We start from the raw sequence: 24376 nt of genomic DNA, 5'->3' as shown, positions 1-24376 counted from the left end.
GCCCCATGGATGGTGAAATGCACTTGCAAATGGAAATAGGTAACCAGGCAGCAATGGATCACCCTCAAAGGGGATCCAGATCTGAGACCTAGGGTTCCCCCAGTTCCCAGCAGCTGCAGAGCCAGAGCAGGACTTCCAAAGCATACAAAGGCTGGGCTAGTACCCCTTGCCCTACTGGCACCACCAGAGTTCACCAGATCCAGAAATTTCACCACCAAAGTAACTCCCTTGAATTCCTGACTAAAGACCAGAAGCCTATTGCAAGCTCTCAACCCATCAAAGCCAGCAGTCCACTACTCCCAGGGAGCCTTAAGGAACAGCTTAAATGTCCCCAGAACAAAAGCTACCTGCATTTTTCATGAGTGCAGCTGAGCCCCAAAGCCCAGCAGCAGCACCAAAGCTGCCCCCTGCACCTTTCAGGTCCTTTTCCCTTCCAGCAGAGGACACTCAGAGGCATTCCAAGCAGAGCAGCAGCAACTCTGACTAGAGAGGCTGGGGGAACAAAATTCTTGAGAGACAGGGAAGGTCTCCCACCACAGCTGGGGAAATCATCTCAGTCTGACCCCACTGAGGCTGCACAACACTATTCCTAGAACTGGTGCAGAAAAGTTGTCTCTAAAAAAGCTGTTCCTAAGCAGTGCAGTAGCACTGATGGCACAGAGTGACATTTGAAAAGCGAGTCCAAAGACTACCAGGGATTATCACCACCCACGCACAGCTGTCTGATAGGCAAATGCAAAATTAATGTGTTCTTCTGAAGAGATCAATACTGTCTTGCTAACATTAGCAGGCAGAGCCCAGAAAAAAGCAAAAAAAAAAAAAAGAGAAAACAGAAGGCTCAGGCTGAACAACTGGCTTTTCAGACTCTCAATGGCAGAGAGAGACAAAATTCAGACCAAGCAAAAAGCAGGAGCCACAGGACCTCAGGTGAGTTCAGCTATTCTATAACACAGCCCCCTTATACCTGGAATAACATGCCCAAAACTGCCTGCCAGCATCATGAATCAGCACAAAACAAAGAAAAAAATAACAATCAAAAATCCACCATTTGTTCCACAAACTTTCTTTTGTTTTTCTGAGCTGCATACCCATCTACAGCTCCACACAGACATAAAAGCCCAGGGCAAACAGGAACCAGGAGAACTACCCCAACTCAGTGTTCCCCTATCTTACATTGGTCAAGAAAAGGTCTAAGTGGGAAATTACCTTTTCTTGGCCAATTTTAAACCTTCTGCTGCCTTAGGAGCTACATGCAATGAATCATCTTCTGCAGATTCAAGTCAAGAGAGCACCCAAAAAGATTCTGATTTCACATTGCTCTGCTGCCTCATGTCAGCAGCAATGCTGCCTTTAAACTTTAAATACAATTCTGGAAACCTCAGCATTATCAATCCTCCCACAAGTCTGGGGACTGCAGTCCCCAGGAAGGGACATCCCTGACCCAGGCCTTAGGTGGGAGAGTGTTTTCCTACAAGGTGCCAAAACAATACAGACACACATCACATTTGCAGATTGAGTCTCCAATTCTCACAACAATTTCAAGTCAGAACCTGTTCCAGGCATCTGTGGAGTTATGCCAGGAGCAAGTGTAGCCCTGGACCTGGAGAAATTCTCACCTGAATGCAAGTTGCAACATGACAAGTTTACCCAGACCAAGATTGCTTTGGATATGCTCCTGTGAGACTTCCTGCTGCTCACTAGCTAGTCCAGGAGCTTGAAAAATATTATTTTATATGTTCCTACCTTCCACTGGGCTCTGAGTTTCTTCCCTGCAAGGACTGCAGGAGGGAGGAGACAGAAAGCCTTGCAAGGAATCCTTTGGGATCTGATCTGATTCTATGTGTGCAATAACCACATGCAGAACTGCCTTTTTTTCCTCTTGCTCAAAGCCTCTTATTTGGCCAGAAATACAACATTAGTGGCTCCTTGGGGTAAAATTATTTTCACTGGAGCTATGACAACATCTACCAACTTTTTTCAGCCTGCTGTGTAAATAAGGGACTTTTTGTAATATCCTGTGCAGAAGCTGAGCACAGGAAAAACAGCCTGACATTATGTAATGAGTGTTGGCCACACAGTCACTCACACCCAGCCCAACATGGGCTGGCCACTGACCTGGATTTGCACAGGCCTCACACTGGTACAGGGCAGAGCTTACCTTCAGATAATGTGAGATCTCAGAAAAGCACTGCTAATTTGTACAATTATATCCACCAGCAAAATCAGTATGGTTAGTACATCCCCAAATGCACCAGCTCCTGGAATCATGCAAACAAGAAACACCCCATTTTATTTAAAAAAAGCTTCTTTTCAGACTTCATCTTAGACATAGTATTAGAAGGGCCTTTATATGAGCACCTTGCCACTCCTCAGCCCCAAGGCACAGCAGCTAAAATCCATTATTCCCAGGAAATGTCAGTCCAGCTGATCCTTAAACACCAACACTGTGGTTAAACAGTTTGCTTAGACCTGTTAGGCATTTCACTCTACTGATCAAATACTTGAGGGAAAAGAAAAAGCTTAAAAGACAATTTTCCACATGCACTTTGAAGTACTAAAATAGCAGAAAGCAAGGAAAAAATTATACTTTTTTTGTAGAAAACATGGTTTTAAAGTCAGCTTCATGATCTCTGGGATCCCAAGAGGTGCTTTCAGAAGATGTGGGGTTGACAGTGTTACAAGGCCCCCAAGCACCCATCACACAAACAAACCCCAGCTTCTAATTCAGACTCACTGCATTCCTCATCCTCTGTTTAGCCACCAGAAGTTCCCCCTGCATCCAAGAGTTGCACCTGCAGCATTTCTCAATAGCACCCATGAGATTCAGGGGTTGAACCTGTCCAGCTTCAAACCAGAGCCAAAGCTGCTGAGATGCCAGGGGAGGGAGACCAAGACACATTTCCCAAAATAAAAATAAAGCCTCTTTCATTTAATCTGAGACTTCTCTCCCCCCACAACATTGTCCTCCCAGCCTTCTCCACTGATGTTGTTGGAAGCAGTCATGCAGTGGGGACTGAAAAAACAAAAGGAGCTCAGCCTGTGTGAGAGAATAACCTGAGTAATGAGCAACTTGGACACCATCAGCAGGATTTTAATTATGAACAAAATACCACTTCCCAGAAGAGGCTCTAAAAACAGAGAGCAGAACATAGAGAGGAAGAAGGTGTCCCTAAAGACCCAGCCAATTAATATTTCAGCAAAACTTTTCCTTTTTACCAGAACTCCACTGCTTGCTTTTCACCAGAAATACCCCCAGAGATTTACTTTCTTTCCACTCCCTAATTAACTTGTATTAATCTTTCCTCTGCTTCCATGTGATTTTGAGGACTCAAATTCATATTTCCCTCCTCCCTTGCACCTCTGAGGTGTGGGACACTTGGCAGCAGGCAGCTCAGCACCCAAAGCTGTGCTGTGTGAAAACCTGCATCCCAAGGAGCTGCTTTTGCACTTCCCTGCATCTCCATGGGCCTCGTGCTGGCTGCCCCAGGGAGAGGTAAAGAATTAAAATGAGTAATTATCCCTTCTTTTACACCCCCAGACTGCAACAACAGAGATACCAATTACAATTTTAACCATTTTATTGTATTAAATGCTGGCAAATGGTTTATTCTATTGGGATTTCTGCTGCCTTTTCTATCTAAACGTGGCACCACAAGGCATGAACAGACTGCACATATTCCCCTCCTGTGCATGGAGATCACAGGAACAACATTAACACAGCCTGGATTCATCAGCTCTGTGCTTTATTTACCTTTCTGTGATTAAGTACCTAATGACACAGCCAGGGCATGAAAGGCTGAGCTGTTATAAGCAAGGGGAGCTCTGCTCAGGTCACCCACCTAGACAAGGGCTGAGCTTGACTTTACACCTCATTTCCACAGTGGTTTATTAAGGAGGAGTCAGATGGGCTGCATGCTGCATGTCAGAGGACACCTGTGTTAGTTTTCATGCAGTGCCAGTCTGGCTGCAGACACATGCAGGGCAGCTCTCAGGATGGTGCCAATGTCAGATGAAGGGAAACATCAATCCTGGGAACCCTTCTCAGCCAGGGTAAAGCCTGGCACTCAACAAGAGACCCAACACTTTTTCTGGAATAAGGTGGGAACCATTGTCTTGAAAAACAAGAATGTAACTGTCTCTGCTCACTCAGGAGCAAAGTTTGGTGTCCCAGGAGCTAATAACCCCAAGAGACCATGCATGGACAAGAGACAGAGGAAGGAGAGGGTTAACACACATTCTGTAGAGAGTGAAACAGAGAAAACTCCAGAAAACACCAGATGTTTAGCACTCCTCTACCAGGTAATGATACACTTTTGAGAGCACAGCTGCCACCAGAGCACCCAAATCCCCCAGTTCCACCACACCAGGGTCACTGGTTTGGCACTGGCTGAGCCAACACACAGCAAAGGTGCCACTGGCTTTTGGCACAGCAACAAAATGGGAAGCTGACAGCACAAATTGTCATTTTCAAGGCAAAGCCATTTCAACTTTAACAGGCAAATCTACTCTGAAAAGGAGCATTGAAAACTGGCACTTTCATCCCTCCCAGATATATTGCTCAGTATATTTAGTAGTGTGCTCACAGGTTTGGATAACAAGCAAACCAGGAGACAATGTCTGATTCAACTTCTGTCCCCCTTTCCCAACACAAGGCATCACAACCCTCTTTAAGCTAAAGACCATCAGAGCTTTTTTTAAATAAAACCACATTGTAAAAAATCATATTAAAAACCACACAAAGTCTCACATCACTCCTCTCCTTTGACTTTAAAAAAAGCAGAAAATAGCAGCTAGCACTGAGCTTGATTCACATACCCTTTCCTTTGCTACTTGCTCATCCACATGTACAGAAGAAGATGAATAGCCATGCCTCAAATAATCCCACTTATTTTGAAAGTCTCAGGATGAGAAAAACAGTTCATAAGGTTTACCTATTCCATTCTCCCACAGATCTGCCCTCTTTGCTTTTCTGGAAAATCTTTGGGTCTAAAACCTTAAATGCCAGCAATGTTTCTGATTCTTTCCAAAAGTCAAAAATAGAAAGTTAATGCTATAGAAAGGCAAACCTTTCATTCTCTCTACTCCTAAGGATTGAACAAATAAAGCACAGGGGAGTTCTTACCTGCCAGGGCCTGGCTCACCCTGCTGGATTTGGACATCTTGACAGGCAGGGCCTGGGCACTGGAGAAAAAAGAAGAGATGACTTTAACAGCAAGGATTAGAGACAACCAAAACAAAGAGAATTCAGCAATGCACTGCTCCCTCCTGAGAGCCAGGGCCCTGGATATATTAGCAGGGATTAATTGCTCAGATGAGCCCCAGCTGGGACCCTCACCCATGGGCCCTTCTGCCCTGCTCCTGCAGCTGTACTTAAGGAGCTGTGTCCTTACCAGAGCTCTCTCCTGGATTTACTCACCTGCAAGGGGGGCTTAGAGCTCTGCTGTGTGAAGCTGCTTCCAGCCCTATTTTCTCCTAATTCATCCATTCCTCCTGCTGGACCCTGCTCTGACCCTCTGATACCTCCCTGCTCCTGCCACTGCCCCATAGAGCAGCCAACCTGCACCAGCATCCAAGGGGGATGTGGGAATGAGGGAAGAAAGGCTGAAGGAGACCTAGAAGAGCTTGGCCTGTTTTCATTTGGAAATCAAGAGAAGATGGACACCAAACATGCCTTTGAGGCTCCTCACCTACTTGTTTTGGCAGTGCTGGCAGCTGTACTTCACCTTTGGGATACATGGGCAGCCAGGCTTATGCCATCAGCAGGAGATAGGGAGGAAAGGGGAGCAGCAGCATCAAACCTGATGGGGGTCACTAGAGAAGAAACCAAGCTGGATCCACATTAGCAGAGCAGAAACACTTGAAATCCAAATGGAATCCATCCATATGGATCCACACACTTGAAATCCAAATGGTGGCACAGAGAAGCCACCCATGGACTTTGTCTCAGGTGGCCCATGTGTCTGGGATGGATGAGGCTCATGCACCTCATCCATCAGCAGTTAATGCATGGTGCATTCACACAACAACCTCCAAGGACTCTCCAAAATGACACAAACCTGGCCAGCTGCTTAGGAATTCAGAGACTAAGGTGGTCAAGAACTCAAAATTCACTCACTGTTTAGGGGAAACCTTCTTGTGTCCAGCTGGGATGCAATAGCTGCCCTGCCCAAAAAGGTACCACAGAGGTCCCTCCTTTCAGTCTTGCTAAAATCTTTGTTCACATTCACATAACAATGATAGGGCTAACAAGATTTTTGAGTGACACAAGTGATTTTTGTTTTCCACCCCACCTGTCCCCTCTCCTACCTGTCACAGTTTGGAATAGGTTCCCACAGGTGTGCTGGCCTCCCTGGAGAGCCCTGGGCAGGACCCAGGGCTTGGTGCAGCTCTGGCAGTCTGGCCAAGTGAGATCAGCACCCCCAGACCCTTATAAAGCCCTCTGGACCACAGAGGTTTCCCTTCTGCCTCTTTCAAAGGCTGTGCTTTCCCTTCTGCTGCCCCAAATTTTGCAATGCCTTCAAATGACACAACAGATTGTTCTGGCTACAATTCAAACCCACCAAACACAGTGAAAACCTTCCCTGTGATTTCAAAGGGCTGTAAATCAGATGTCTTTATGACTCTCTTTCTTTCCTGATTCACCCTCTTTGTCACAGCTCTTTCTTAGGTATTTCCTTACTTCTTTATTTCATCCCTTTGCTTCATCTCTGCCCTCATGATCCTCTTCAGAAGAGGGCAAGGAGCAGGACTCCTCTAGCTGCAGACATATTTGAGGACCAGGAACTTGACAGAACTGCTCCCAAAAAATCAGAGACATTGGACCTTCCCTCATTTCTTCCTGAGGAGCCAAGAAAACACCACTGAGCCTGGGCACCCCCTCCACCCCAGCCTGTGACTGATACAGAAGTTTGTGTTTTGTGGTCATGCCCTAGCACCTTGGGCGCTTTCACTTCCCCATGGAAGGTAAAAATAAAATAAAGCACAAAGCTGAACCTTCTGCTGTACCAGGAAAAGAGGTGGGGGCAGGGAATCCTTCCAACAAGCTGGAGCACAGGGTCATTACACCTGAGGCTGGAGAAACCAAACCCAGAGCTGCCCTGGGAAGGGGATCACTGCTAACCATGCTTTGAAAAGATGGCAGAGAAGTCCTTCACTCTTGTTTTCTACTTGTGAGACTCAAATCCAAGTCATCCACGAGTTAGAACTTGTATGAAGTTGTCCTGGTTTCAGCTGGGATGGAGTTAATTTCCTTCCTAGTAGCTGGTTTTGATTTAGGATGAGAATAATGCTGATAACACAGGGATTTTAGTTGTTGCTGAGCAGTGTTTACACTAAGTGAGGCCTTTTCTGCTCCTCACCCCACCCCAGCAGTTAGGAGGCTGGGGGGCACAAGAAGCTGTGAGGGGACACAGCTGGGACACCTGACCCCAAGTGACTCAAGGAATATTCCAGATCACAGGATGCCATGATCTGTAGCAAAACCAGGGGGAAAACTGAGTGGGGGCTGCTGCTTGGGAATGGCTGGGCATTGGTCAGTGGGTGTGAGCAGCTGCTTGGTGCATCACTTGTTTTGTAGTTTCAATTATTATCAGCATTATTATTTTCCTTCCCTTCTCTGCCCTGTTAAACTGTCTTTATTTTAACCCACAATTTTTATTTTTTTCTTCCAGCTGTCTCCCCCATCCCCCTGGGGGAGGATGGAGTGAGTTGAGGGGCTGTGTGGTGATTAAATGTCTGCTGGGTTAAACCACAACAGAAGTGAGAAGAGCCCTTGAGATCTGCAGAGAGAAACACAAGATAAGCACTTGATGCATTTGCAAGCAATCAAGTTTGGGAAGCTGTGAGTGAACTGTAGATAAATTACCATCCATGAGCCAGGAACCAGACAAATTACCATCCAGGAACCAGTCACTGGTCAGCTGCACTCCTGCTGTAAAGGCAAAGTGTGTCAGCTTTGGCTGCTGGAGGCTTTGAGCCAACTGATGTGATGATGGTGAAACCAAACACTTTTTATTTCAGTAAATACACTCATTCACTAGCAGCATCTCAGCTGACAGTGCTGTGGGATGTGCTGACCCATCCACTCTGCACCGTGGGAGCAGGGCTGCCACGCTCCCTGAGCTCTGTTCCAACTGCAGAAAGCCCAGAGGCTGATGAAATCAAGGGGAATGCACAGGGCTCTGAGGTACCACAACACTGCCTGGGCAGGTCTGCAGTCACAGTGCGTGGGAGGAAGTGCTGCTGTGCCAAAAAAGGTGAGGAAATGCTCCTCAGAGCCTACCCTGGGTCTGAAGTGGGGGTCTGGGGGGAGGAAGGGGATGAGGTAACAAGGAAGGATGTTGCTGTTGTAGTGTAACGTGGACTGTGCATCCAGTAATGGAACAGCACAAGCTCAAGACATTCCAGCATTGCCTCATCAGTGCTGGCTTCTGGGGAGAGGCCCTGCTCATTCATTGAAAACAGCTCAGTTAGGAGAAAAAATGATTTTTGGGTAAGGGAGATCTGGGTAGCATCAGTGCAAGAGCAAGCACTGCAGTGTGGAGAGATGAGAAGGAGCCACTGAGACACCTGCTCCTGCTGCCCATGGAGATTCCTCACCAGGCAGTGCCTTTGACTCCTGGCCAAGTGTTCTTGCAGGTGCTTGCAACACCTGAAAGTCAACGCCTGAATTCTCTGAACGTGTCCTGGTATCAATTCCTCCTTCCTGGTTCAATTTTGTCCTGCTGTTTGCTGCAGCTCCTGCCCTCCCGCTGCTCTGTGTGCTGGATGTTCCTGAGTGTAACAGGGATCACCAGGTTGTGAGTAAAAGGATGCAAAATCAGAGATACAGCAAGAAGATCCTGATAAGATTTCCTACCACTGGCTCCCAGGCAGTCTGCTACAGGAGGCAGACAGGGCACACTGAGATTTCAGCATGACAAACCCACTCACTTCCCCAGAATTTCAAGAATCTGCAACACCAGTAAGACAGCAAAGCACAAGTCCAGCAAGGAACTGTGTCAACAGCTTGGAATCCAGGGCTGCTGCCACTTCAAACACTGGGTGGCCAGGCTGGAGCCATCACCTGAGCCACACATGCACAACACCCCAAGAGAAGCCTGTAGGAACTCAGCCTCTCCACCTGGTATGGCCCTTTCTTCCTTCCTCTCCCCTGCACACAACCAGCAGGCCACAGATCTCTGTATCTATCATGGCATCCTTGTAGCCCTCTGGGAAACAGCCAACACTTCTCCTCACAGAGCAGGGCAGCACCCAGGCCTGCTTCACACTAAGTGCTACCACAGCTCCTTAAGGTCCAAAGCCCTTCCCAGGGCTCACTGAGTGTCAGGTGACATTAATGTCACCTGCTGGTAGCCCCATGCTGGCTGAAAGGGCTGCAGGACAACTCACAGTGGGCACAGTGGAAGCAGCACCAGGAGGGCTCCTCACCACCCACGGAGCTGATGGGAATGCCTATGGACAGAGCTGAAGGATACAAAAGTGGAGAGAAAGAAGGGAAGGCCCTGTTTAGGGTCATTCCTGATCCTACAAAGCACTGACTGTGCATTGTTCCCCACGGGAGATTTGGGGTGCAGCACCAGAACACCCCTGTCACAGACATCTTTTAAGAAAAATCCTTTTTTTAGGATTTTTTCTCCTGAGAAGCTGAGAAGCCTCAAGAACAAAATGTAAACATTGATTATCTGCTGCTGTGGAATGCAACAGGTGCATCTGGGATTGGGCTCATGTGGTTGTTTCTAATTAATGGCCAATCACAGCCCAGCTGGCTCGGACTCTCTGTCCAAGACACAAGCCTTTGTTATTCGTTCCATTCCTTTTCTATTCTTAGCCAGCCTTCTGATGAAATCCTTTCTTCTATTCTTTTAGTATAGTTTTAATGTAATATATATCATAAAATAATAAATCAGCCTTCTGAAACATGGAGTCAGATCCTTGTCTCTTCCCTCATCCTGGGACCCCTGTGAACATTGTCACACACCCCAATTCTGTCAGCATCCCTTTCCAGCTCCCAAGACCCCCGTTCCCCCTGATTTTATACAAAATCCTGCCCCTATCAGCTGCCTGCCTTATTTGTAGGCACAACCCAGACCAGCAGCCAAAGCCACATAAGCTCAGAGGAGCCTGCAGAGCTGCTGTAGGGATTTGCCTGGCTGGGACATTAATTAATATCCCCCAGAAGATTGCTTCCTGCAGCTTTACTCGCTCATGTTACAAGCAGGGCACTCCTTACTGTGCTTCAGGAGTGCCTTACTCTGTAATTAGACAGTGAGGGAACAGGGGAGCTCTTGCCCTAGGGAATTGATGCTTTCCCATGTGGGGTGGGAAGGATTTGCCAGGAGGTGGCTGGGATCCTGGTTAACAGTGCTGAGCTAAGGACACAGCCCTTGCCATGGCACATTCCATGTGCAGATCCCAGCACTGTCCATGAGAGAGGCCAGATTCATTAACTGTGCTTAATCCACCAGAGGAAACTAATGCAGCAAGAAACAAAATAACTTGCCCACATGTATGTAATTTATTAGCAGCACAGCCAAGGATATTAGCATCTAGTTAAGCCTTGGCACTCCTCTCTGGGTTTTCCAGTGGCTTTGACCCTCTTGAGAGCAGGAGGAAATTAAAGTGCATTTGGCAGAGCTGGAGCTCCTCCTGCTCTCACACCAGCATCCACCCTCCAGCAAGCAGGAAATACATTTTATCACCCTCAGTGGCACAGCAGCCTGGGCATGCCTGTTCTGGGGGCTACCCCTGTCTGCCTGCCAGAAAGAACTGCCACAGCCACACAGGGAGCCAGGCAGCCTTCCAGGATGAACTGCACCTCCTTCTCAGCCCTGTAAGAGAGAGGTGCCATTTTTAGCTGTGTTTTCTAAACAAATTGGGTGTAAACAACTGCACTGCCTTTCAGTCTTTCCCAAGAGTTTCTGAGCCCTTCTGCCAGTTGCAGCTCAGCCACCTCTGCAAGTTTTGTGGAGATCAGCAGTTTTGTAAAAGCAAGTAATCTGTCAGGGCTGCTTTGGAGCCAAAGTCTGTGGGGTGAATACAACACAACCTTTAGCAGACAACAGGCCCAGTGCTTCCCTCCCTTGGATCTCTGGGCATGGGCCAGCACAGGAATTGCACATCACATCTATGAGAACACAGCCAGAAACCTGTGGCAGGATAATTAATGCAGGATAATTAGCCAAAATGGTCAGACTGTAGGGAGATGGAGGGCATTGACTGCAAGGGAAGGGGAACTAACCACCACACTATGTCTGAGGGGGGAAGACACAGAACCTAATGGATAAAATAACCCAGGAATGCTCTGGGTTTAAGAATTAAATGAAACACATTGTTAGAGTTTGCTACTCAGGTTTCCCCTAATTCACAGAAATTAAAGGATTTTCTGCTGGGACATGGGTTTCATGAGCCTGAGCCTGTAACTCCAGCCAGGAGCAATTACACCCACCCAGTGGCATTTCTGACCCAACCCCAGCACAGGGCTGATGGGGAAAAGCCATCCTGAGCTGGCAGCTGGGGATGAAAAAGTCCCTTTGACACATGGTACCCTGCTGGAAGACAGAGATTGCCCCCCTGTGTGCACTTGTTGTTCTGGCAGGGATAAAGGAGAGCTGCAAACTAATCCCAAAGGACTGAAGATCACACCCCAAGGGACAGAGCCAGCAGGCAGGGGAGTGGGGCTCACTGGAGGTGTGGGTTTTACACAGGTCTGACAGCACTCACACACTCCCTGGTATCCAAAGAGCTGCCACCTGCCCTGTGTGGCATAGATTTACCTGTACAAACCCTTCACATCCCCCAGAAAGGCTGGCTTGGCTGGGGATGATTGCCAGGACACCAACCACCTCACCCCCTGCACAACACAAACAGCTGAGCTGCAAAACAGGTTTAAACAGCCCAGCCTCAACCAGCCATGGCAACCAGCCATGGGCACATCCTGGCCACCTCTCTCCTCCCAGTCAGCATGGCCTGGACCATGGTCAGGAACCTGTGGCAACCCCCTCCAAGCATCTCTGTCCCATCCTCCCTCCTTTCAGGACAGCCTGTCCCCCCACCAGGAGCACACAACATACCCAGACCCTGATCAGCTCCAGACAGGCTTGTGGGGCAACTGCTGCAGCACTTGGCTCTTCCTTTTCAAACTCCCCACCCTGAGTCACTTTGCAAATCCTTTGGGGAGGGATGGGGGCTCCTGGCAGCCCAGTCACCCCACGTACCCACCAGCAACTCCTGTGAGAAGGGGAATTTGGCAGCTTCTTCAGGAGACAGCCAGAGCCTTACTGGGGGCTGATTTTCAGCCCTGCTCGAAGGTGACTAGAACAGAGAAGCACTGTGGATGCTTAAAGCAACACAGAAATCACCAGGTGGAAAAAAAGCACCAAAAAAAAGAGCGTGAGAAAGAAGAACAAGATGTCAGAAGTCATTTCACTCGAATGACCCCGAAGAGGGAAAGTCCTGACACGACACTAAGAAAAACATCTCAAGATTCACAGTCTTGTTTAAAACACAAATGAGATTCAAAACAAACCTCAAACCCCTGTGCCTCATGCAATTAGCAGAATGTGCTTCCAAGATCTCTTATCTCTGAACTTACTTGGACAGGGTAAGTCAGCCCTGGCAAGTTCCCTGCAGTTTCTCAGGGGTTCAACAGCTGGATTACTCCCAGTGAAGGTGAGTGTAAGGCTCTGCCACTTCCAGCCATTCACAAACAGAGGGAGCAGTCAGCCAGCCCTTGATGGGTCACACTCACAGACAGGCCACACACACCTCTGCCAGCAAGGGCTTGAGCACAGGAAGAGTTAAGATTCTGAAAGTGGAATAACAACTGTGGCTTGCCCCAGCAGCCCATGCCATGGAGAGGAGCCGGGCTGTCGGACCACAAGCCTCTGCTTTTCACTGAGCTGGCAGCAACCAAAAGGCCACAAGAGAAGTGAGGCTCTTCCTCCCCCACCAGTAAGGTGCAAACACAGCCCTCCTTTGGCTCTAGCTGACAGGAGCTGAAATCCTGGGCTGAGAGATGCACACTGGCTCCAGCCCTGTCAGAGAAGAGCCATAGTGAAAATGGATCCAGTGGGACCTCTGCTCCTCATCACCACTTAGCCTGAAAAATAACTTGATTTTGACAGAGAGTTCATGAGGTCTCAGCCACATGCAATGAGTCCTGTGGTCCCTCCTTGAAGAGGAAGAGCTTAGAATGCAGAGCAGTGTTCCACTCTACTGCCTAATTTGAATTAAATAGGTGTGTTTACAAGTTCCCTTTTCCTTCACTGAATTCCCCTCAAAGTTGTTTTTTAACCTAACCCAAAATACCACTGCTCACTATTAATTTTCTAAAGCCTTCAGAATCTCAACCTGAGTGAACTTCCCTGTGGTTCAGGGAGACTGGTAGACAGGAACTATATTTGAAATGGGAAGAAATGAGGTAGAAAGCAGAGGGGAAGTCTTTTCATCCACTGCACTGCATATACAGGCACAAACCTCTCTCTCCTAGGGACAAGACCCTTGTGAGGTCCTCTGGGACAGAGGCTCCTGGATGCAGACCTGAGCACAGCAGATCTCTTGGACACACAAATGGTATTTAAAGGTGAATTAAGATCTGTACCTGACTCCATTAGATGCTGCCAATGCTGCACTGAGGCTCCCAGACTGAGCCAAAACCAAGGTGTTCTGTGCATTGAGTCTTGGTGTTGACCTTGCTCCAGTCAAAGCAGGTTTGTTATAGGGCACGAAGCCGACGTTGGAGGAACTTACAGACGCTGTCCTCCCGGGAACCTGATGAGCAGCGGCAGAGTTGGGAGAGTTTGTGGAGTGTCGGTAGCGTGTGGTGATGGGGCCAGTGCCGCTGTTTGGCCAGCACTGCTGGCAAGAACATCCCACCCCAGTGTGAAGGGGTGTGGTGGAGGTGGTCACCGGGTAGGGCGCGTCCAAACGCCTCTGAACGCTGCGGCGGAACCGCGTGCTCTTGTTGGTCTGCACTTGAGCCACAAAGTCAACTTCATAGTTGTAGCCCAAGGGCCCCAGATCCACTCGCTGGTGGTTGGTGGCACGGGCCTGCTCCAGGAACACGCAGACGTTCATCTCGTACGGGGACCAGCCGCCCTCGTCGTTCTGCCACTCCCACACGATGCCCTGGCCTGCAGCAGAGTCCCCCGGGAAGACGTGCCTGCGGACAGCCCGCATGGTCCCTGTGGGGGAGAGGGGGGACAATAAACACAACTGTAGGGACATCTGTTATGAAACATCCTTTCCTTAGGAATTTTCCTCCTGAGAAGATGAGAGGCCTCATGAATGAAATGTAAACATTGATTATCTGCTGCTGTGGAATGAAACAGATTGGCCCGTGTTGGATGTTTCTAATTAATGACCAATCACAGCCCAGCTGGCTCGGACAGAGAGTCCAAGACAGAGCCTTTGTTATCATTCCTTGCTATTCTATTCTTAGCCAGCCTTGTGATGAAATCCTTTCTTCTATTCTTATAGTATAGTTTTAATATAATATATATCATAAAATAATAAATCAAGCCTTCTGAAACATGGAGTCAGATCCTCATCTCTTCCCTCAACCTGAGACCCCTGTGAACACTGTAACACACAACCATTTAGCCAGCAGAGAACCAAGAGGGATGTTGTTCTGGGGATTTGTTTCTGCACAGTTCCATGCTGCCTTTCTCATTCTCCCTCAAGAGGGGCACTAAAAGACCTTCTCTTCCCAACAGGGCTGGGTTTGCTCATGAAGCTTAGAAAAACGCAACATCCCTGAGATCCCTGTCCCTCTGCCAAATCTGATTGTGGGCTGGCAGCAGGTTCAAAAGCTGCAAGGAGGAAGGGTGGGAAAGGAGGGAAGGAGAGAGGATGCAGACGCAGACACACCCGAGCACAAAGGCACAGTGATCACATATGCCTCCCTGACGTTAAAAGGGAAAAAAAAGGAAAAAGAAAAAAAAAAAATCAGGCTGAGGCACAGATCTGGTTAAAAAAAAAAACAACTCCCACAGCCTTGACAACAGAGTAACTATAGAGACAAGACACCATGGGGAAGTACTTTGTAGGAGCACTTAAGGGGCTGAACACCCACTTTGTTACACAAGGGTCGGGGCAATTTTGGTCTTGGGAAAGTGGGTGAAGTCCCGTAAGGGGCAAGGGTGAGGACTTTGGAGAAGGGCAAACTTCTGCAGGCTCCTGACTGCTGGGAGAGAGAGCAAGACTAGAGAGGGGAAGACAATGAAATCACTTGAAAACTGGAGAGAGCAGCTGTTTAGACAAAGGGAGAGAAATGGAAGGAGAAACACTACTCTTGCAAGGCCGCTCGACAGCGACAGCTGGAGCTTGAACTCCCTGGAAGCCTGGCTTTCCAGGATGACTCCACTTCTGGGTACTTTATCCCGTACTTCAAAAAAGCAGCAGCCTAATGAAAGGGAAGGAAGCCACCCAACAGGACAGAAGCTCTGTAACCTTTGAAAATGGGTTCTTGCAGCAGGGTCAAAACTGCTACTGCAGCAAAAACCTTCAGCAGCATTCCGCACAGAGGAAGAGGAGCAGGAAAGGCTGTGGGGAAAGAAAGTCTGGGGATCTAGGAAGGTGAGGGTGAACAGGAGTGCAGCAAGTTGTAACGACACAGGAGGAGTTCAAAGAAGAGCACCAAGAGAAAAAAAATAAAATAAAGCCTCTAAAGAGGTCATGGGAGTTATGGCACTGTGCTCCAGGACCCTGGGTGAAAACTGACACATTTACAAGTACCCACACCTAAAGCCTGAGGAGAACTGCCCCAGGATATCACTGGAGACTGTGGGGCACAGGCAATCCAGGCAGGCTTCACACCCAAAAACCACATCCCAAAGAAGAGGGAGCACAGCCCACGTGGGACTCCATAGATCCAAAATCCAACTGCTACTGCATTCAGGCTCTGCCTGCCTGCATGCTGGCATGAGGATCATGCTGCTGGTATTGTACCCAATAGTTGTGACAACTGTAATTGTTTCCTTATCTCAGCACTGCTGGAGCTCCAGAGCTGACACAAAGGCTAAGGCTCTCTCTAAGGCACAATGTGCCACGCCAAGGAGTGCCAGGACTTGTGTTTCTGCTCCAGAGCAGCACCAAGCACTCTGCTTGTTGCAGAGCAGGACTCTCCAGTGACACCAGCCAACAAACATCTCATCAGCACACTTAAAACACTACTAGCAGCCAGTCAAACACAGCAACCTCCCCAATAGCTCAACCATGGAGCTCAGAATTCCTGTGGCACCAGACCTTCCTCTGGCAGAAACTATCAGAACCAAGATGACCTTCCCAGCCTGGAATTGATGTCTTAGTGGAAAAGCAGACTCAACAGCCAAAAGCAAACTCTAGCAATGACTTTTCCTATCCAGCAAGTCCTGCCAAGTTTCAGAAACACAAACAGCCTCAAAAGGTGGATAATTCAGGAATGAATCCCTGAGCAGGAGGAGGACTAGGGATGGGACTGGACTGGGAATGAGATGGTGAGACATGCACTACATTTAGAAATGAGTGCAGGCAACTTGCTCCCAGAGAAAGGGGACTACTACAGGTAAGGCAAGGTGTCCACTGGGACACATCTCAGGAGATTAGCAAGCTTTCCCCTGCTCCACTGGCAGCTCAGAAGCTAAAAGCAGCACAAAGAGGACTGTAGGACTTGCAAGCAACCTGTGTTTTTAACACCCTCAAACAGCAGTAGAAAGAAAATTTTTTAGGAGTCAACAACAAGACCAAGGCAATGCGCTTGGAAAACATCTCCCTTCCCCCAGGCTGGCAGGGAAACTGGCATTCCTCTCCAGGGTGGGCAAACAGCTGTGGTGAGAGGACAACTCTGCTGCTCCCCTGCACTCGCTCCCAGCTAATCTGCCTTGAGCAGCAGCTGAAGCCCACAGCTAATCCTGCCCACAAGATCCCCCCGCACAGCTGTCATTCCCTGCTGCTGGGGACGCTGCTCCCGTTAACACTGGCTTCCTGTTATTCTCCCTGGCTTCCTTTGAAGAGCCTATTTATCTGTCTAATAGCTAATGAGCAGAATACAACAGCCTATTTTTTGCACTGTTTAAAGATTTTTCATGGGGATGTTTCCTGTAGAGATTCTTTTCTCCAGCACATGACAAAGTTCAGCTGGCGGCTCGCTCAGGAAGGTTCACGTTGAAGGCAGAGCCTTGCAGAGAGAAAAAGCTTTGCTCAGAACTGGGCCATGGCAAGGGGATATGAGAGCTTTTCCAACAGTCACATTGCAGAGCACACAGGTATTTGTGCAGGGAGGTTCACAGCACTGATGAGCATCCCTTTGGATCAATGGGAAACACTGCAGGAGAGCTGTGGAGCAGAATCAGCCTTTTTGTTATTAACTCAAACTCAGATCTAGTGGAAAGATGAGATCATATCAGCCAATATAATTTCCAGAATTGAACTGTACTGTCCCCCAGAGAAGAACAGCTCCAAACCACCCTGCAATGGACAATATTCACTGTGTGTTTTGAGATCTTTCACAAGGACCTAAAGAGATACAAACCCTCTAAGGACAGACAGCTGCACTGGGACACGTTTCACCTACCCCACAGGCTCTCTGCTCACCTTCACCAGACAGCTTAGGACTGCTGCCCACAGGTTGGAGCACTGGCTGAAAGGGCCAGAGGCTGGAAGGCTCCTTCACAAGTTTGGCATGAAAAAAACAGGAGAGAAACAGCTGCTGGTGCCAGCTCTGGTGGTCCACACTGTACCACTCCAAGCCACAGCCTCAGCTGGCCTTCCAGATGTTTGAACAGGCCAAGCTGAGCACACCTGCCAGGACATCCAGTCTAGAAAGTTCCTCACCTCACCCAGGACACCATTAGATAAACTTAGCCTAAGGTCACCAAGTCAGAATAAAAACACGGATGCAGCTGTGATGACCACTCACATTTGCTCCAACCACTTCCCTTTCCTGCTGGAATTGGCTGATCATGCAGTTGATTCAAAATATTGCTCATTTACTGTTTCAACTGGCAAGAAACCAGCACATGCCCCTCTTTAGAGCTTGGCATGATGCTCAACTGCATACTGGAGTGATGGGAGAGACATTGACAAAGGGGAAACGGATGGATGAAAAACTTTCCAAAGCAGCCATTCATTTGGGTTGTGTAATTTGGGATCTCCCTGGATTTTCCAGGGATGAAATGCATGCATTCCATCCTTGCCCTTCTTCTAAGCTCCAGCTGCTCAGCACATCTGGAGCAAAAAAGGGCAGGAGTCATCTCTGCAAATTCTGAGCTGCTACTCCCAGTGACCCCAGGAGACAGGAGAATGAAAATCAGGTCTCAATTCTGCTATTGAGCCCATCCTGCCCTTTTTCCCTGGGAGGAAGCGAGCCTGGCTCTCCCAGCACAAGTGCAGGGAAGATTCTGCTGCAGCGTTTCGGTGTCGTGCGGGGGCTGCAGGCACTCACAAGCAGCTTGAGCAGGGCTGCATGCCAAGGCAAAGCAGCTGGCACTCCAACTCCAGAGGGAGCAAGGGATTCAAGCAGGAGGGTCGGAATCGTTTTACGCAAGTGATCTTGAATGGATTGGGGGGGAGGGAAGTTTCCAGCTCTGACAGCTCTGGCTCACAGGCTGGGAGCTCCAGGGGTCCCCTGATGTTGCTCCTGAAGAGATCACGGCTGTCTGCCTGCACCCAGCTCCACAGATTTTTCCACACGGCATTAGGAGAGCAGCAGATGCTGCTCAGATGCTCACAGAGCTGCCCAGCATGGTAGCAAACAGCTTTGCAGAGCTCTCACACACAGCACAAGGCCCTGCTTGTCCCCAAGCACACCAGCAGAACAAGGGGGGGAAGCTCCCTTACCTGTATCCTGCCGGAATTGTGTCAGGCTTGGAATGTCGATGACATAGGGAGCCAAGGCAGGATCCGCGTGTCCCAAAGGGATGCTGCTGACCAGCCCCGACCCTGAGCGCCGGCCCTTCTGCTGAGAGGCCTGGATAACCTGCTCAATGTAGCTGCAGACGCTGCCTCGGTAGGGCCTCCACCTGCCGAATTCATCCTGCCATTCCCACACTGCCACCGCCGCGGAGCCGCTGCCGTGCCCCGGGGCAGAAGCGGGCGGGCCCGCCGGCCCGGCTGAGCCGCCTCCCGCTCCCTGAGCTGCTGCCATGCTCCTCCCTGAGCTCCGGGCACGACGCGGGTCCAAGTGGCAGCTGAGCTGGCCTTACACCATTTTCTCCTGGGGACCTGCAGCAAGAAACACAGAGCACAGGGAGCTGAGAATGATGTCCCAAATCACCCCACCCCACATCCACATCGTACAAGCCATCTGACAGGGAAACAAGCTCTGACCTTCACAGAGGATGTTCACTATGGATTTAGGAGACTCCAGAGAAGCAGACCGGCCTCAAAACCCTCCGGCTGAGGGTGAGTGAGGTACCACCACTCACTCCCTGCCAGTGCTGGCAACTTGTGCTCATTGAGGGCAAACACTGTTCAGGGAGGCTCTGTTTCCTATGGTTTGTGGCACCAAGCACCACCTGAGTCACCAGAGATCTGTACCAAACCATCCCTGTGTCAGGCAGACCTGCAAGTCTTGGCATGAGCTCAGACAGACACTCAGTAGCCAGCAGCGTGCCAAGGCAAGCTGCCATTCTGCCCCTTCCCCATGCTCAGCACTGCTCCTGGCAGCATCATACTGACCACCCCAATGCTGGCCAAACACTCATTCACAGAAATGACTGAGTTACACAAATGGTTCCCAAACTCTTCACACTGATCTGAGCTCCAGGGCTACACCATCAGCTCCATTCAGGCTTCTGACCTGCTTAGTTTTGGCCCAGGATCAGTCCTGTGACTCCTGTGCAGCATTACACATGCAAACAAAGCCTGAAGACAACTCTTAATGCACAGTTTGCAAATCACGGTACAAACTCTTCTTTAGTTCAGCGTGATCCAGCAAAAAACAGATGGGAAGGAGTACAAGAGAACCAGGAGGAACACAGGGCACAATCAACTGCCTGTGCTGAGGGCACTGATTTAGTAGGTCCTCAAGATCAAAGCACACCTATTTGCAGCTTCTCAGGCTGAAAACAAAGAACATCTTGAAACGAGGGACAATCAGCACTAGAGACTCAAGCCCTTAAGAGATGATTTGGAGAAGAATAGAGAAAGGGTAGGAGCCCAAAGATCAGACAAAGACACAAAGGAGAGTGAATAAATTCCAACAAGAAGAGATCACCACTCTCAGCCCCCAAGGGATGTAAAAAGAACAGATCCAAAGGCATCACATGATCACCGAGAAACACCAGAGGTCTGATATTTGACATTCCTTGTCTGTTGTGTCATTCCAAGGAATCCTGTCCAAACTATCTGCACACACATCTGTCCAAATGCTGGACAACCACTTGGAGATCCCCACGTTGGTGCTCGTGTGTAGGTGGATTTGGCTGTGAATGAGTGAAACTCATTTTGTTTTAAAATAAATTCGCCTTCTCCCTTCCGAGGCCTCGCGTCATTGATTGCTCGCTTAATTCCCAGCAGTCAGCAGGGAGCCGTGAGCTTCCTTCCCATCCAATGGAAAAGTTCAGGTCTCCCAAGAGGCAGAGCAGCAGTGGGTGGCTTCCACTGGAGGATGCCATCTGCACAGAGAATGACATCCCTGCCGGATGGGGGAAGAGCCCACGCTCCGTGGAGCGTCCCATCCATCATGCCCGTGTGGCTTGATAGCTTAAAAAAGACAGAGGAGAGTGAGCACAGAACAGACACACCCACACGTCTGCATGTAGAAGAGGAAGGCAACAGTTTCCCCAGGAATTCAGTGTAAATTAGTTTGTGAGCTGCTCTGAGATTTTTATACAACACCCTCAGCTCAACTGGTCTTGGTGACAAACCAAGATCACCAAGATCCTACCCTGGTCTCTGCTATTAATTTTTTCCTTGGAATCCATTCCAAGGACAGTTATTTCACTGCTCAAAACAGCACATTAAGACTTAAGGTATCAAATTCAACACCTGCCTCGGCCACTTCTTTTTATGGCAGGTTTCACACCAACATTTTTCCAGCTCAATGACCACCAGCATCATCCATGCTCAACTCAGAGCAAAAGCCAGGCTGTGGCATTTTCTGTCCCACCCTCCTGCCCGAGGTGCTCTGAACCCCAAACACACAACCAACGCCGTTTTTCCCTTTAAAGTTGTTACCAAGCATTCATCAGCAGCCACGATCAGAGCAGAGAGGAGGGAGCCTGTGAGGAGGCAGTCAGCGGTTCCTTTTCCTTCCTTTCTGAAACAGCAGCAGGAAATGCAAACAAGCAGACACCGCAGCAGAAAAGCCACATCACACTCAGGGGTAACAGCTGGGTGACAGCAGCCTGTCCCTCAGCCCCGGGTGGCAGCGATGCTGTGGATCCTGGAGCACACGTGGAGGTGCCCGGGCCGGCCGCACGCGAGCGTCGCGTGCTCCAGCAGCCACTTCCCCGTCAGAGTGGGAAAATATTTCCTGTGCTGGGACTGCTGCTCCAAAGGAGGAGCAAGGGGAGCATGTCAGCCTCCTGCCAGTTCTTGCTGAAAGCTCTTGGAGCCAGCAGCTGTTTGCATGGATTGGGAAGTGAGGAATGCGGGAGAGCATCAGCAAGCCAGAATTACACAAGTCCTGGAGTGATGGCAAATAACAAAGAAAAGGCCTAAAGTTGCAGCTCCTGATTTCTCTTTGAGAGTTCAGCAGCACACAAATAGTAAAAGTTGAGAAATTCAATACTGGAGCTGCTTTACAGCGCTCAGCATTACACCACAGCAGAAAGGGTTTGGGGAAGAGTGGGATGTGGTTTGGGATGTGTTACACATCCCAGCTCACATCTTTACTCAAATCCTATGGACTGGAACACTTCAAGTTTTAAAAATACCTTGCAAAGCTGAAATTCACATCAACCCTAAAAGCTCTTATTCACCCAACAGTCGTGGCTCCAGTCACAAAATCCTCTGGGCCACCCTTCCTCCAGTGAAAACAAAACCTTGGCTAATTCAAGTGCAGACTTAAATATTCCAGCCAGATGCCCTTCACTTTGAAGGTATTTGGTAACACTGGCTCAGAGTCTGAGTATGGATTTGTTTGGTTGGAACTTTATGCCCAGCACAAAGTCTGAAACATTTGTCCACATGGCTTTAATTGAGGACTTGGACAGGAAAAAAACTGAGTGCATTTCAGATGTGTTTTCCAGCAGCTTCACTCCCTGCTCCTCAAACTCCAGCAAATGGTGGTGAGAAAACTGGAGAATGGAAATTGAAACCTTTGAAAGCTGTGTTTAATTCTCTGTTCTACTTCCAGAAAGCAGAATTTTCTTTTGCTTTAAATGCAGGATCTTAAAATTCACGGGTCTGAGATGATTTCTAAAAATGCCAACTCCTTTTGTTAAGTTTCTGAACTTGAATTGCCAGTGCTGATAAAAGTTATCACGAAATGCAAGCTTGTACCTGGAAAAGAAAAAGAGCCTTGGGAGCTCTTGAGCTGGGCTGAATTAAAAATAAAAACCACCAGATTGGTAAAATAAGAGACTTTTCAGCAGGTTGTTCAGAAAAGAAAGTGTCCAGGAAGGATCGTAAAGCATCACAACAGCACTTTGAGAAACAGGACTGGGAAGGCACCAAAGATCCCATGGGAAGAGATTACACAGGGATTAGGGGAGCACATAAAGCACAGGGAGCCCACAGGGCTGCAGTAAGACGTGACCCTGTGCAGGGGGCACGACTGGAGCAGCATTACAGGTGCCCTGTGCCCTCCTCCGACCCCAAACCAGGGCCCCATGCCAGCTGAGCTGCACTTCTGGGCACAGCAAAACCCGATGCAACAGGGCTGGAAGCTGTTGCCAGGTAATTCACACCCAAACACACCTTTCCTTACACAAGCACCCAGCAGCGATTAGCACCAAGCAAAGAGAAAGAGCAGAGCTCGGCAGCAGGGAAGGGTCACAGTCATAACTCCAAGCACGCAGATCCATCCCAGTCCTGCCCTCTCCCAGCCTCTGCTGATCCTCACGGCACAAGGTGGCTGGCTTGACAGCCAAAACAACAGAAGAAACAACCCGGCTGCTCCAAATCTGGACAGCTTCCATTCAAAACAAGCTTTTAAGCAAGTTACCCTCGGAGGGGGAAAATAGAGGCGGAACAAAGCGTTTGCCTGACAGTTAAAGCGAGGGCTGGTTTCGGGCACGGGTGAATTGAGAAACAGGCAGCGAGAGGAGGGCAGCTACACCCAGACACAGGTCCCACCTGGACACGGGATCTCACCACACTTTGCGTCCAACCCGACCGCTCCCGGGTCCTTCTGGGCAGCCAGGCGGGTTATTATTTGCGGGGAGATCGCTGATTTGTGAGGTGAGAACCTGGCACCATCTGGAGGGCTCCTCCAGCTCCCCAACGCCTTCGGGTCGTGGCAGGAGCTCCTGGAGCTCCGGTACGGCCAAGCCGGGTCCTGCCTGAGGAGCCCGTGGGGGCCACCCGCCCCTCAGGGAGCTCCCCCGGCCCTGGGCAGCACCGCCACCGCCGCCTGCTGGCTCCCACCGCCCCCCGGTACCACGGACACCCCCGGGTGCCGTGAAGTGTCCGGACGACACCGACCGCTCCGCAAGCTGTGGCGGGGCGGGGGCCTGGTGCGAGGGGAACGGCGCCCGTGCCCGCGGGCTCACGGGACCCCAGGCAGGCCGGGCCCGGAGCGGCCGCAACGGGCCCGGCGGTGCCTCGCGAACGGCCCGGGCTGCGCGGCACAGGGAACGGGGTGCCGGGGGTGCCCGCCCGCGGGTGCCCGCCCCGCGAAGCGCAGCCCAGCCCGACCCAGCCCAGCTCCCCGTCCCGGCGCCACTGTCCCGCTGTCCCCCGGTCCCGTCACCCCTCAGCCGCGCCCCCGGCCCCTCACCCCGAGCAGGGCCCGGCGCTGCCGCTCCCGGCCCGCGGTCACGGAACCTCCGCGCGTGCGCACGCGAGACCGCCGGGGAACCAGCTGAGGGGGCGGGGCCCAGGGGGCGGGGCCAGATGGGAAGGGAGGGACGTGATTGGTGGAGGCGTAGGGAAGAAACGGCGAGTGTGAGGCTGGGAATGAGTGTGATAATGAATATGGTAATGAGCGTGATAATGAGTGCGAGTGTGCGGGACCGAGTGTGGTAACGAATATGGTAATGAGCGTGATAATGAATATGGTAATGAGTGTGAGTGTGCGGGACTGAGTGTGATAATGAGTATGGTAATGAGCGGGATAAAGAGTGTGAGTGTGCGGGACTAAGTATGGTAATGAGTGTGAGGGACCAAGTGTGATAATGAGTGTGAGGGACTGAGTGCGGTAATGAGTGTGATAATAAGTGTAATCATGAATATGGTAATGAGTGTGGTTATGAATGTGATAATAAGTGTGATAATGAATATGGTAATAAGT

At 49.8% G+C, this 24376-nt stretch overlaps 1 protein-coding gene across 2 annotated transcripts in view; it reads right to left on the bottom strand.

Moving 5' to 3' along the window:
• Nucleotides 1-23959, bottom strand: part of DTX2 (deltex E3 ubiquitin ligase 2) — a 35130-nt gene extending 11171 nt beyond the window's left edge. For both annotated transcript variants that reach the window (XM_054647054.2, XM_054647055.2), the window contains exons 1-4: nt 23864-23959; nt 18817-19200; nt 13601-14183; nt 5123-5181 (exon numbers count right to left, since the gene is read on the bottom strand). In XM_054647054.2, coding sequence (XP_054503029.2) covers nt 5123-5181; nt 13601-14183; nt 18817-19123 — 949 coding nt within the window. In that variant the 5' untranslated portion in view covers nt 19124-19200; nt 23864-23959. The remainder of the gene's footprint in view (nt 1-5122; nt 5182-13600; nt 14184-18816; nt 19201-23863) is intronic.
• Nucleotides 23960-24376: the final 417 nt, after the last annotated feature.

The sequence above is a fragment of the Agelaius phoeniceus genome, chromosome 20 (assembly GCF_051311805.1).
Source record: "Agelaius phoeniceus isolate bAgePho1 chromosome 20, bAgePho1.hap1, whole genome shotgun sequence".
Taxonomy (NCBI): domain Eukaryota; kingdom Metazoa; phylum Chordata; class Aves; order Passeriformes; family Icteridae; genus Agelaius; species Agelaius phoeniceus.
Note: the sequence above shows the minus strand (reverse complement) of the source record. Positions and strands in the feature narration are given on the sequence as shown.